The 13,463-nt window shown below is 36.9% G+C and overlaps 1 protein-coding gene across 6 annotated transcripts in view; it reads left to right on the forward strand.

The window, feature by feature from the left end:
• Positions 1–6,331, forward strand: part of PALS2 (protein associated with LIN7 2, MAGUK p55 family member) — a 116,844-nt gene extending 110,513 nt beyond the window's left edge. For all 6 annotated transcript variants that reach the window (XM_049893402.1, XM_049893407.1, XM_049893406.1 and 3 more), the window contains 2 exons: positions 589–717; positions 5,005–6,331. In XM_049893402.1, coding sequence (XP_049749359.1) covers positions 589–717; positions 5,005–5,181 — 306 coding nt within the window. In that variant the 3' untranslated portion in view covers positions 5,182–6,331. The remainder of the gene's footprint in view (positions 1–588; positions 718–5,004) is intronic.
• The last annotated feature ends 7,132 nt before the right edge of the window (positions 6,332–13,463 follow it).

Below are 13,463 nucleotides of genomic sequence, written 5' to 3' on the forward strand. Positions count from 1 at the left end.
TTTGCTATGGCTTAAACACACACACATACATAATATAATGAGTTTTCTATTTTTGTTGTCTCTTTTTTCCATAAATGGAAAATTCTCTACAGGTTATTTAAATTTTTTCATAAAACTATTTGTCAAAGATCTTTTCATGTCAGTTACTGTACATCTGTTTGGTTCTTTGTAATTGCTATATAATATTTCACAATATGGATGTGCATTGATTTATTTAACTATTAAATTCCCCAAATTAACAGACATCTATGTTATTTCTACTTTTTCAGTACTAACAGAATGCTGCCATAAACATAGAGTGGGTTGACATCACTCTTGATTTTCAGATCATTAAGTTTTATACCTTCTCTTGTTCAAGAGAATCAAAGAATAGTGAAACTGGGTTCAGAACAAATAATCAGTAACTCTTTTAGGAAAGAACTGTATGGAACCAAAAGGGCAAAGGTCGGGGGGGCAGGTACAAGTATTAAAATATATTTTTAATCTGTATGAAGGAAGAGAACAGATAGGTATTGATTTATATTAAAGGGTTAACATGATTCAAATTCTAATACCATATAAATTGGTTTATAATCATCCTCCACACAGGCACTGAAGGTGTTGAGGACATCAGAGTTCATGCCCTATGTTGTATTTATTGCTGCCCCAGAACTGGAGACACTGCGAGCCATGCACAAGGCTGTGGTGGATGCTGGAATCACTACCAAGCTTTTGACGGTGAGCAGTTCTTTGTTTTTTTTTTAGCTTTTCTTTTTCTTTTGAGCATATTTAATTCTATAACACTCATAAAATAAACAGATTATATAAGGTATTATGGACTAAAAATTCATTCAATAGCTGTCCGTTAGGATTTGGAACAGATTGCTTTAAGTTGAAAATCAGTGTTCACTTTATGTTAAAACAAAACTTTACTTCTTCTATATAAAATGAAATGAACCAGTATTAAAATATGCATATTAATTCAACCCACTTATTTTACTAATGAAGAAACTGAACCCTAAGACTAATTAACAGCCATGTTCACCACATGGTTTATTACTGGTTAGGTGTTTTGATTCTTAGTTTCTGTTGCATGCTTTCTCTTCTTCTAACTTTTTTCATACTGTGGAAAATTTTAAGTATGTACAATAGAGGGGAAAAAATGAACCCCCACGTGCCTATCACCTAGCTTCAATTACATGTAGCCGTGCTTGATTCTTTAGACCTCTACTTATTTCCTCCCTCACCTTGAATTATTTTGAAGGAAATCTTCGATATCATATCATTCGCAAATACTTTAGTATTTATCTTTAAAGAATAAGGAATTTTTTTTAACCATGGTACCATTAACACATAAGAGTAATTTTTTACTGTCATCAAATATACAGTCTATATTTTTCATTTCCCCAAGATTTATAATTTTTTAGAATTGATTTGTTCAAATCAAAATTGAAACAACATCACCACGTTGCATTTACTTGAAGTCTCCTAAATCCATTTTCTTCCCAACTTAATTGAGGTATAATCGACATACAGTACACTGTATGTAACTGAAGTATACAACTTGACAAGTTTTGACCTAGGTACACACCCTTGAAATCATCATAATCAAGATAATGAACTTACCCATTACCTCCAAAAGTTTCTTCATGCCCCGTTGTAATCTCTCCCTCCTGCTACTTTCACTTCTTCTCACATCATGGCTTGATAGTAAGCTTTGAAAGCAGGTAGTGTCAGTCCTTTAACTTTGTTCTAATGTCACTGTCTACTAATTCTAACATTTGTGTCAGTTGTGGGTTGTTTTTGATTGAAGGTCTTTTCTCCACATCGTGAATCATGTTTTCCTGCTTTTTTGCATTCCTGGTAATTTTTTATTGGGTGTAAGATATTGTGAGCTTTGCCTTGGAATGCAGTTAAGTTACTTGGAAATCGTTTGTGCCTTTCAGGTCTTTAATATTTGTCAGGTGGGACCAGAGCAGGCCAGTCATTCCCTACTACTAAGGCAAGACCCATCTGGGTACTCTACCATATGGCTGGTGAATCATGAGGTTTTCTATTCTGGCTGGTGGAAATAGGTACTATTCCTGGCCCAATGTGAATACCTCTAATCCTTCCTGGTGGTTCTTTGTGTGACTTTGGGTAGTTACGCACATGTACTGTTAGCTAAGTACTTGAAGGAGGGCCTCTGCGAATATCCAGAATTCTTTCTCTGTGTTGCTGTCTTTTTCTGGTATGCTGTCCTCCAAACTTTAGCTGCCTTGGTCTCCCCAGGCTCTCAGCTATGTCGTTAACTCAGAGACTGGCAGGCTTTCCCTGGGATCCCCTTCTTTGTCCTGCAGCTGGGACATCTCCAAGCCAGTAAGCAGGGACGATCAGGAGGGCTCACCCTGTTTGTTTCCTACCTCTCAGGGATCTCTGTCCTTGTTTAGTGATGCACAGTGTCTTAAAAACTGTTGTTTCGTATGTTGTGTCTGTGTTTTAGTGATCAGGTGGGAGGGCTAATCTGGCTCCTATTATTCCGTCTTGGCTGGAAGCAGATGTCCTTAGTCTCTTTTTATCTACAAGTTCTCGCTGCACTCTTCCTTGTAATTTTATAATTTAGTTGTTGAGAAATCTGGTTTATTTATCTTCTAGACTGTTCCATATTCTAGATTTTGACAATTCTGCCCCCATTTCTCCATTTAACATATTCCTCTGTCACTGGTATTTCTTAGGGCACAAAGAAGTAGGTATAGAGACTTAATCAGATATAGGTTCAAATTTTTTTTTTTTTTTTTGGTAAGAATAACTCATCTGTGATACTTCTTGTTTTATTCCATAATCAGCCAGCTAATGACAGGCACCCTCTCTTTTTGTAATCATAAGGTTAAACAGTGGGCTCAGATGTTGTTAGCCTGATCTGTAATGTTCCCCAGTAGCTTTTCACCTAATTTAGCAAGCTTTATTAATCTTTGTTTAGATCAGTTATTTTTTAAGGGATCACAGGTAGTAATATTCAAAGTTTGTCATTCCTTCTGTATTTATAAACTAATTCTTCTAAAAAGAACTTTTTATCTTCAATAGTTAAATTACTCTGAGGTACAGTTCATGCAGAAAAGGCAGGATAAATGTTCAATACTTTTCCTTTATGGGTAAGTTTTTAGAATAATAGGTTTGTTCCCTAAGAGCCTTCAAAAGTAACAGATAAATAATGAGGATTGTTGTCTTTGGTTTTTAGTTTCAGCATGAATACATGAGTTTAAATTTATTTGAAGTGTTTTACTCCATTGCAGTTATTATCCTTTTTTGATGCTCGAGTTGTCTCAGCTTTGGCCAATAGGAGCTTAGAGTGTGGCCCTTGAGACCTTTGTTCGTGCATCTAATAATCTTGGGTAGCAGATGGTCCAGGCTCATCCTGTATATTTCCTGTCCCAGGCCCCCTATCAGTCATTTCTCTAAGATGCCATGGTTCCTTTTAGGGTAGAAGGAATTTTAAGGCCATAAAAATAGGAGTGGGGTACACATTGTCATAGGGTTAATTGTTTGTAGTAGATGTTTTAGGTAGAAAGAGCCAGGATACATGCTTTTCACCTTGTTAAGTTTGAAGAAAAATATATCATGAATTCATATTGATACTTCCCATTCAAATGCAGGATTACAGTTTTTACTTAACCTCTTCTATCTCATATGTATAACTCATTTCTCCTACGATGAATATCCCGGTTTTTAAAAATACTAGGAATGTTAGACTGTCACATCAGTGCTCATTTGCTTTATCCCACAGCACACACACAGCAGCCTGAGAATAAGTGTGCCAACACTATCACCAGTGGCATTATTACTGTGAACAGCTTTCCCCCTCCCCCGCCCCGAGGGTATGTCCCACTGGATATGTACAGTCAAATTGCTGTGTTTTAAAGTCACTTGGAATACTTTCTCTCTGTGTACTTAGGTCAGTTATTATTCTGTTTGATGTTCACGTTGCCCAATCTTCAGCTAGTAGGAACCTATTCAAGTGGGTTTTGAGCTTTTTTCATAAAACCACAGTAGTCTTTGATGATCCCTTTGTCCAAAAAGCCCTGGTTCCTTTGAGTCGGAAATGATATTTAGAGATAATCTACATCTGTGGAAAGACAGTGGAGGAGTTGTTGAGTATCCTCAGTCAGAAGGCCAGGGGCTGACTGCGGAATAGATCAGCAATTGCTTAAATGCAGGCTCAAGCAGTGGGAAATTTGAAAACACTTGAAATTTTATGAAAAGCTTTACTTGCTCATGCAGAACCCATTGCTTGCTCAGTTTATTCCCACATCATTTCAAAATGACTAGAAGCACTTTGTAAAATATAAATAATACTAGCTCAAAATAGATAAATAAAAATGGTTTTAGTAGAGGATGGGCAGTATATAAAGTCAGTCTTCAAAATACCTTTCTAAGATTCCCTGGCTTTGCTAGAGGTAGGCTGCAAATTTGACTTTGAGCTTACCAGACATTGCAAATTGGGTTCCATGATTTGCAGAGTCAATGAAATCAAAAAATCTTTCAAAAAGGATGATATAGTTGGGCCAGAAACCGATCAGCTGCAGTAATTCTTTTATTAGCTTAGAAAAAAAAACCTGTTGTCGTCAAGTTGATCCCAGTTCATAGCAACCCTATAAGTCAGAGTAGAACTACCCCATGGGGTTACCAAGGAGCACCTGGTGAGTTCAAACCGCCAGCCTTTTGGTTAGCAGGCGAACTCTTAACCACTGCACCCTTAGATTCACCCTAAAGCTATGGTCAGCAGTCTTTTAAGAATCTTACCCTAATATCAGCAAAACAGAGTATTACAGAGCACTCATAAATGCATACATGAATACAGTTGGAAAGATGAAGATATGAACAGATGGTAATGTCTTTTTTAACATTCCATATGGACTAGGAGGATTAATATCAGAATTACAATAAACAGGTATCCAACGTACTTATTCTTTGTTTACTTCTAATAGATGTTTGAGCAAGTAAATATACATTATAATATAAACATGTCCTTTTAAAACTCTTCAACAGGACTCTGACTTGAAGAAAACAGTTGATGAAAGTGCCCGGATTCAGAGAGCATACAACCACTATTTTGATTTGATCATCATTAACGATAATCTAGACAAAGCCTTTGAGAAACTACAAGCAGCCACTGAGAAACTGAGAATGGAACCGCAGTGGGTCCCAATCAGCTGGGTTTACTGATAATTCAATAAGGCTAGCAATCAAAATGAAACTTAAAAAAAGTGACTGCAACAAATAAACCTTCTGCTGAGAAAATACAAGCTGAGATAGAAGATACCTGCCACGTCTAGGCATTTTTATTGTGTAGATTGAAATAACAGTACACTACTCTGAATTTTTATATAAAATGTGGTTGGGAAAGTGTACTAATATATAATTTATCTTAATTTTTCTAACTTTTTACGGATAACCTTTCTATTCATATCACATAAAAAAATGCGTTGAAGCATTTTGTATATGTTTTGATTTAGTACTCTTGCCTTTTTCATCAAAGGAATTTGCAAATCACTCACTCTAACATTGGTGTCACGTTTTCACTGTGATAATGAATACTTGAAATCATTTTGTAAAGCCGTCACTTAGTTCAGTGTTTAACTAGGGAAGGGTCAGTTACTCTTATTAGGAGAAAACAGTAATTATTTCCTTCATTTCTTTCAGAAGCAGAATTTTAATGTCAGTGCTACAGGTAGTCTCCTACCATCCGGATCTGACATCGTAATTCTGCTAAATGCTGTATACTTCCATTACATCAGAGATGTGTGGCTGTCCATTCTCATTTATACAGATACATTGGTGGTTTCCCTTCATTTCTGTCTTTAGTGAAAAAATGAAGAGCAATACCTTGCACTCTCTCATGAAGTTATTCTTTTCCTCTGTTGCAGTGACACGCTGATGCTAACCGCTTTAACATGCACAGTCCCTTCTGAGATCTAAGCAAGGTCATGCACACCGAGAGAGTGCCTTATCCTATAAAGCCCTACAACAAAATGACACCTGAGGACAGCTGACTTACTTTCACATGTAAAAATTTAACTGACTAAGTGAACCTCCTGTTTTAGAAAGCTTTTTATTAGGATATGGTCAGCAATTGTATCGTGCCTCTGCACATTTCTATGACATTTAAAGATGCCTCTAAGTTTGCAATTGTGAATGATCAGTGTGCTTTTTAAAGTGTCATGTGATCATTAGGGTATCTGTTCTGTTTGTTGTGTTGAGAGCCAGATCCATTGAACAGTTTATGAAATCTGGAAGTAATTGCCAGCTATTTGTTCATACACGCATGCACACTATACATAAGCATACATACACACAAATATTAGTACATTATATAATATGCATTAGATAATATATGTTAAATAATATTTGACATTTCTGTTAGGAAATGTGGTTTTATTGATTAGGAAAAAAGCTCTCTCCCTTTAGATTCATTAATGTGCAATTTTTACATTTACCTCAGTTAATATCTTCCTTTAGGATTCTTGGGTAGTATAAATTCTTCCTAAAACAGATTCAGAAGTTCAACTCAGCAATTAAACTAGTTAACCATATTTTATATTGCTGCTAGCTTTTCATATAAACAGTGTGCACACTTACAAAGAGTTTGGTGCTTAAGTATGGGTGATCATCTCTGTCTGGTGACAGGCATCAGACCCCTGAATGTGTTTTCCCCCTCAGCCAAGTGATCTCATAGGATGCCAGCTGGGAGGACTTCGAGGGAAGACAAAGTCCATGGCAATAAGCAGTATTCTCACACATTGTTCTAAATGTCTTTCACAGTCAAACTCTCAAGTTGCTATGTTGTTAAGACAGAAAACCTTTAGGCATTTTTTTAATTCCAGAATTTCATAGCCAGAACACAAATTCATATTCTCGGTCCTAGGATAGGAATTTGGTGACAAAATGGACCATACTCTTGTAATAACTTCGGAAACTTTTAAACCACATATGTTTGCAGCAAACTTGGCATCTTCTCAAAGCAACGTGAATCCAAGCACAGTATCAAGGCGCTGTCCCAGGATTTAGGGTTTTACTCCCGCACTCTCAGGAACCATGCAGTCAGAGTCCTTCCTGCTGCTGCACGGAGCCTCTCGGAATAGCACTCAGATAACGGGAGTGGTGTGAGAAGATTATCTGCAAAATATTCCAACCATCATGACAGTGGAGATGAATTTTATATCATATGTATTTTAGCCTTATCGTGTGATATAAAAATGCATATTATTTAGAAAATAGTCTGTACTTAAAAGAATTGTTTCTATTATAAACAGTATCCAGGACTGAATAACTACTAGGTCAAGTTAATAAGTATTAGATTCCTCTTAATATAAAAGGAAATAATAGTTTAGTTCACATCAGTCTAGATGCCAGACCTAAAGAGAATACATTTAGAAAAGTTCATTGTATCTCCATAGAGTTACTGAACTTGAAAGTCCTGTCTGAGTCTGTAGAACCGAGCAGTGCTCTGCTGGGGTGGGGAGGCCTGGAGGACCCAGGATTGTCCCTAGGTCATGGAAGTGTAGCTGTGATCAAGAAAATGTGAACTTCTCTTGTGGGAAAGGCCTATGATAATTAGCTTTACTGAAGAGAAGTAGTTTATAGTGATAGTAAACAGTTGGTTATAGTTAAATTATAGGCACAAGCACATACGCTTTTGGAAACATGATGTGCCAATAGTAACACGCCTGAAGATCCTGTGTGGACTGGTGAGTGTCCGCACTCAGCGTTCAGGACATGACTGTATACACCTCAAGTTGTTGTTTTTTTTTTTTCCAAATGCACAAATGCCCATAAAAGTGATGTTCCTGGATAAGTCATAATTTGTATGAAATATATATGCCGCCCTATAAGCCAGGCCTTTATTATGCAGTCTTGAGCTCCATTTGGATGTTTGGGTAGTATCAAGTACATCAGGACTTTGTTTTTCTTTTGACCAACTCTGTGCAATTGCTGAACATAGCTTTCTAAATACAAATTCTACCAGAAACCCAGTATGACTATAGCAATAGTAGCCCAAACCCTAGATTCTAGAATCTAGTGCATTTATTTATCATACAATCAATCCAATCCTGTTGCTGTCGAGTCAATTCTGACTATAAAAACAAATTTTCTTTAAAACAACAAATTGGCTATTAAGACGAATTTAGAAAATAACCAAAGTTAGCAATAAAATAGAGTGACATTATAAGTTATGGGCAGATACTAACTGCTTTGACCATTATATCCCAATGAAAATAAAAGATTACTTACTTTAAAAATTAATCAAAATGGTGGTACTTTTTATGTATAACAGTAAATGTCATGATCCGGTAATTGGGCTTGATTTCCAAGATGGATAGCCATGGAGTTAGGTACAGTTATTTTGAATTGGCAGACACTGAAGATAAAGTTTTGCAAATTGGTTAAAATAATAGTCTACTTGTACTTTTATGACTTCTGAAACAATACTCCATTATCCAGAAATCACAGGCGAGAGAGCCAATAATTTTGTAGTGATGAATCTTTTTGGAAAAGGCAGTCCTGAAGTTTCATGTACATAGATAATAGGTTGTTTTTTTTTTTTTTAATGTTTGATTCATCATATATATATAATATATACAGCTACATGTATAATATGTAAAATTCTCCCAAAGTACATGCATCATAAAATGTATTCACCCATGTAATTCTAACTAGTGTTCTAAGAATTTTGATTACTCAAATGTCTAGATATTCTGAAACTACTATTTTAAAAACTCTGGTTCTACCTTGAGGTGGATTCTGATTTCTGGAAAATGTATGAGGAATTAAACTTATAAAATTATCATTCGTTATTATAACTTGATTTCCTTAAGGAAAGAAGGACGGAGTCCTGGATGAGAAACCTCTTGGGAAACACTTATTTGACCTTCTGCATGAATTTGTAATATGGTTCAGGTTTACAAATTATGGTACCTACCCTCCTCTTGTTACAAGGAATTCGGAGAATTCATGTAAAATGTGTAATATATTTGGAGTTCTTGAGGGCAAGTCAGTTATTTTAAATAATGGGGTAAGATTATTTACAAACTTTGAAGAATACATTGGACTAATAAGTCAGCATCAGATCGGTTGAGAAAGATGACAATTCTATAATTTTTTAAGGTAAGGTTATTTTTAAATCACATTTTTGTTCTACTGTTTTCAAGTTTTATTCATTGTTTTCAAATTTCCCATGACTCATTGTGTGCCTTCTGTGTACCTGGAGTGATTTCTGAAGAATGCACAGAGTCAAAAATGAGTCCTTAGCACACTAAAAATGGAAGGAATGAGGACATCACATTTCTAAGGTAAGAAACTAAAAGCATGGTTTGCGCCACCTCAGTATTACGCCGCAGTACTTTCTTAGAAGTACTCAAGTACCTTCTTACAATGTTTCCTCTTGTGATCAAAATAGAGAGGTGTACTTTGACTACCAGAGATCCTAATTCTGACTCCTGACCATGTGACCTTCGATAAAATTTCTATCTCCCTGGTCACCGTGAGTTAGAATCAACTCAGTGGCGACTAGTTTACTTATTACTCTGCTTACTTTATCCTTTTCTTCTGTGCATCTGGTTTATTGAGGGTGCTTATCCTTTAGTTCTTGTAAAGTGTGTCTCTTTCTGAAGTAATGTAGTGAGTGATGAACACCATCAGGGACCCCACCTTCAGCTTCAGAACAGCTCCGAGGATGTAGTTGCAGCCTGGAAGAGGGTCTGCTCTGCTCTCTTAGTGCTCCTCGTCAGGAGGTCCATTTTAGTTTTCCATTGCTAGGTCCTTCTAGTTCCAGATCCTTAGCAAGTTCTTGCTGCTGGACAACTCACAAATCAATGTAAGCGACCCGATACTGATTTACATCAGAAGAGTCCGATCTTTGCTTCCTAAAGCTGCCCTACCTTATTCTTACACCTGAAACTTATCACTGCCACTGTATTATTTAACCCATACTGTTAAGTTTAAAAGGCATCTGTCTTTTTATAGGGAGGAATATTCATGATTAGACTGTTAGTAGACACCAAAGCCCAGTTATTACTTTCTAATAGCTTCTCAGTCATCATTGGCTGGTAATGCAAAAGCCAATGAGGAATATGACTTACCTCCACACCCAAAAGTCTGTCAGAGGTTACATTTTTCTTTTTTTCCTGCTAACTTTTGCTGTTTTCTAATCTCCAGCCCAAACTGCATGACTGTGCATCTACAGTTAACAGTAATGTCACCTATAATTTGGCAGATTAAATGACTCAGTGCTTGTAAAATAACTGTCTTTGTAAAACCACAGAATAAGGGATTTTTTGGCTTGTTTTTGCTACCACAGAGTAGAAGCCAAAAGGTCTTATTTTAAAAGTTGGAAATGGAGGTCTTTCGTTGCATTTTAGCCAATAGCAAGTCAGGGTTAGTGTCTTAGTTATCTAGTGCTGCTGTAACACAAACACCACAAGTGGGTGGCTTTAACAAACAGAAATTTATTTACTCAGTTTTTTGTTGATGTTGTTAGGTGCCATTAAGTCTGTTCCGACTCATAGGGACCCCTGTATACAATGGAATGAAACACTGCCTGGTCCTGTGCCATGCTCACAATCATTGCTATGTTTGAACCCATTGTTACAGTCAATGTGCCAGTCCATCTTGTTGAGGGTCTTCCTCTTTTTCACTGTCCCTTGCTTTACCAAGCATGATGTCCTTCTTCAGGGACTGGTCCCTCCTGATAACATGTCCAAAGTACATGAGACAAAGTCTCTCCATACTTTTTCTAAGGAGCAGTCTGACTGTACTTTCAAGACAGATTTATTTGTTCTTCTGGCAGTCCTTGGTGTATTCTGTATTCACCAATACCATAATTCAAAGGCATCAACTGTTCTTCCGTCTTCCATATTCATTGTCTAGCTTTTGCATGCATATGAAGCTACTGAAAATAGTTTTTTTTTAGGTCAGGCGCACTTTAGTCCTCAAGGTGACATCTTTGCTTTTCAACACTTTAAAGAGGTCTTTTGCAGTAAATGTGCCCAATATACCACATTTGAATTCTTGACTGCTGCTTCCGTGGTTATTGGTTGTTAGTCCAAGTAAAATGAAATCCTTGACAACTTCACTATTTTCTCCATTTATCATTATGTTGTTTATTGGTCCAGTTGTGAGGACTTTTGTTTTCTTTATGTTGAGGCATAATCCGTATTTGATCTTCATCACTAAGTGCTTCAAGTCCCCTTCACTTTCAGCGAGCAGGGTTGTGTCATGTGCATAACACGGGTTGTTAATGAGTCTTTGTCCAATCCTGATGTGTTGTTCGTATAGTCTAGCTTCTTGGGTTATTTGATCAGCATACAGATTGAATAAGTACAGTGAAAGGATACAGCCCTGATGCACACCCTTCCTAATTTTAAACCATCTTAATGGTTCCTTCCACAGTCGGCCCCTGGCCTTCTTCTGACTGCTGATATTGAGCTCCTCCACCATGTCTTTCCACAGATGTAGTTGATTTGATTCCTGCGTATTCCATCTGGTAAGGGTCACATGTATAGTCGCCATTTATGTTGTTAAAAAAATGTATATCCAATGAATTGGTCATTGGTCTTTCAAAATTCTATCATGTGATCTCCCACACTGTTTCTGTCACCAAGACCATATTTTCCAACCATGATCCTTCTTTGTTTCCAGCTTTCACATTCCAATCACAGGTAATTACCAATGCATCTTGATTGCATGTTTGATCAATTTCAGACTACAAAAGTTGGCAGAAATCCATTTTCTTCCTCTTTGGCATTAGTTTTGGTGTGTAAATTTAAGTAACAGTTGTATTAACTGGTCTTTGTAGGAGTATGGATGTTATGCTATCATTGATGTCATTATATTTCAAGATAGGTCTTGAAGTGTTCTTTTGACAGTGAATGTGATGCCGTTTCTCTTCAACTTGTCACTCCTCGTATAGTAGGCCATATGATCATCAGATTCAAAATGGCCAAGACCAGTCCGTTTCAGCTCACTAATGCCTAGGGTATCAATCTTCAAGAGTTCCATTTTTGACAACCTCCAGTTTTCCCTGATTCATACTTCGTACATTCCACATTCCAATTATTAATGGATGTTTGCAGCTGTTTCTTCTCATTTTGTGTTGTGCCAAAATGAGCTGTCTCAGAGTTTAGGAGGCTAGAAGTCCAAATTCAGGGCGCCAGCTGGGGGAATGCTGTCTCTCTGTTGGCTCTGGGGGAAGGCCCTTGTTTCTTCAGCTTCGGTTCCTTGGCTCTCTGGTGATCTTTATGTGGTATAGCATCTATCTTCCCCCATATCTGCCAGTTTTCTTGCTTGATCTGCTTCTTTTGTATCTCAAAAGAGATTGACTCTTGACACACCCTACACTAACATAATAACATAATTAACATAATAAAAAACTCATTCCCAAATGGAATTATAACCATAGGGGTTAGGATTTAAACAACACATATTTTGGGAGGAAACAATTCAATCCATAACAGGTAATACCATAGATGGCAAGCCTTACCTGAAATTTGTTGTTGTTAATTGCTGTTGAATCTATTCAGGCTCTTGGTGACCCCATAGGGTCTTCAAGGCTGTGGCCTTTCAGGAGCAGATTGCCAGGCCTCTCTTCCAAGGCACCTCTGGGTGGGTTCGAACTGCCAAACTTTCGGATAGTGGTTGAATGCTTAACCTTTTGCACCACCCAGACTCCACCTTAAATTTGGCTTTCCTTAAATCAGTCAAGGTGTCCTGGGAGCTTGGAAGAAGCCTTATGAACTTCAAGAGGGAAAAAGGAGTATAGCATTAAAAAAAATTCATCAGTTGTAAATTACCAACATTAAATCAGAAGCCTTTACCAGTTAAAATGTATGGTTTTTGTCTTACTCTTTAATAGGAGAGGTGGGCAGTAGTATAGATGGCATTGCTTTGAAGCTAGAAAGCTTGTTCTGGCAAACATAGTCCAAATGAGGAATGCCTTAGTTTTTTCATGTAGAACCAGATTTGAGGCTCATCTACAGCTGTACTCACAATACAAGATAAATTCTTGTGGGTGTGTGTCCTCTCTTAAAAAGAACTGCTGACTTACCCATGATTCTTCAGTAACATTGATTTATAAAGAAGTGGTACCATGGAAAATACAAGGATCATTTTCTACATGTTCTATTGAGCTCTGTGAGAGCCTGTGGTATTTGATGTGAAAACTTCTCTTTAGGATTTCTTACTTGGTTCCCCCCTCTTCCTGCTCCTTTTTTTTTTTTTTTTTTTTGGTATATCTTGACACTGAACACAAATGCATGCTCTTTTATCCTCTAGTCTTTGAAGTAACTGTAGAAGAAAACCTTTTTTTTTCCTTAATGGAGGGCAAAGTACTTGTTAGCAATCTAAAAACCAAACCTGAACAAGCTGCTACAATAAGTTTCTAATGAAAAAAATTAAAACTTTAAAGTTAATTGCTACTACTTTCTAAGTTATTGTATTACTGGTTCCTGTGT

This window comes from Elephas maximus, chromosome 8 (assembly GCF_024166365.1).
Source record: "Elephas maximus indicus isolate mEleMax1 chromosome 8, mEleMax1 primary haplotype, whole genome shotgun sequence".
NCBI lineage: Eukaryota > Metazoa > Chordata > Mammalia > Proboscidea > Elephantidae > Elephas > Elephas maximus.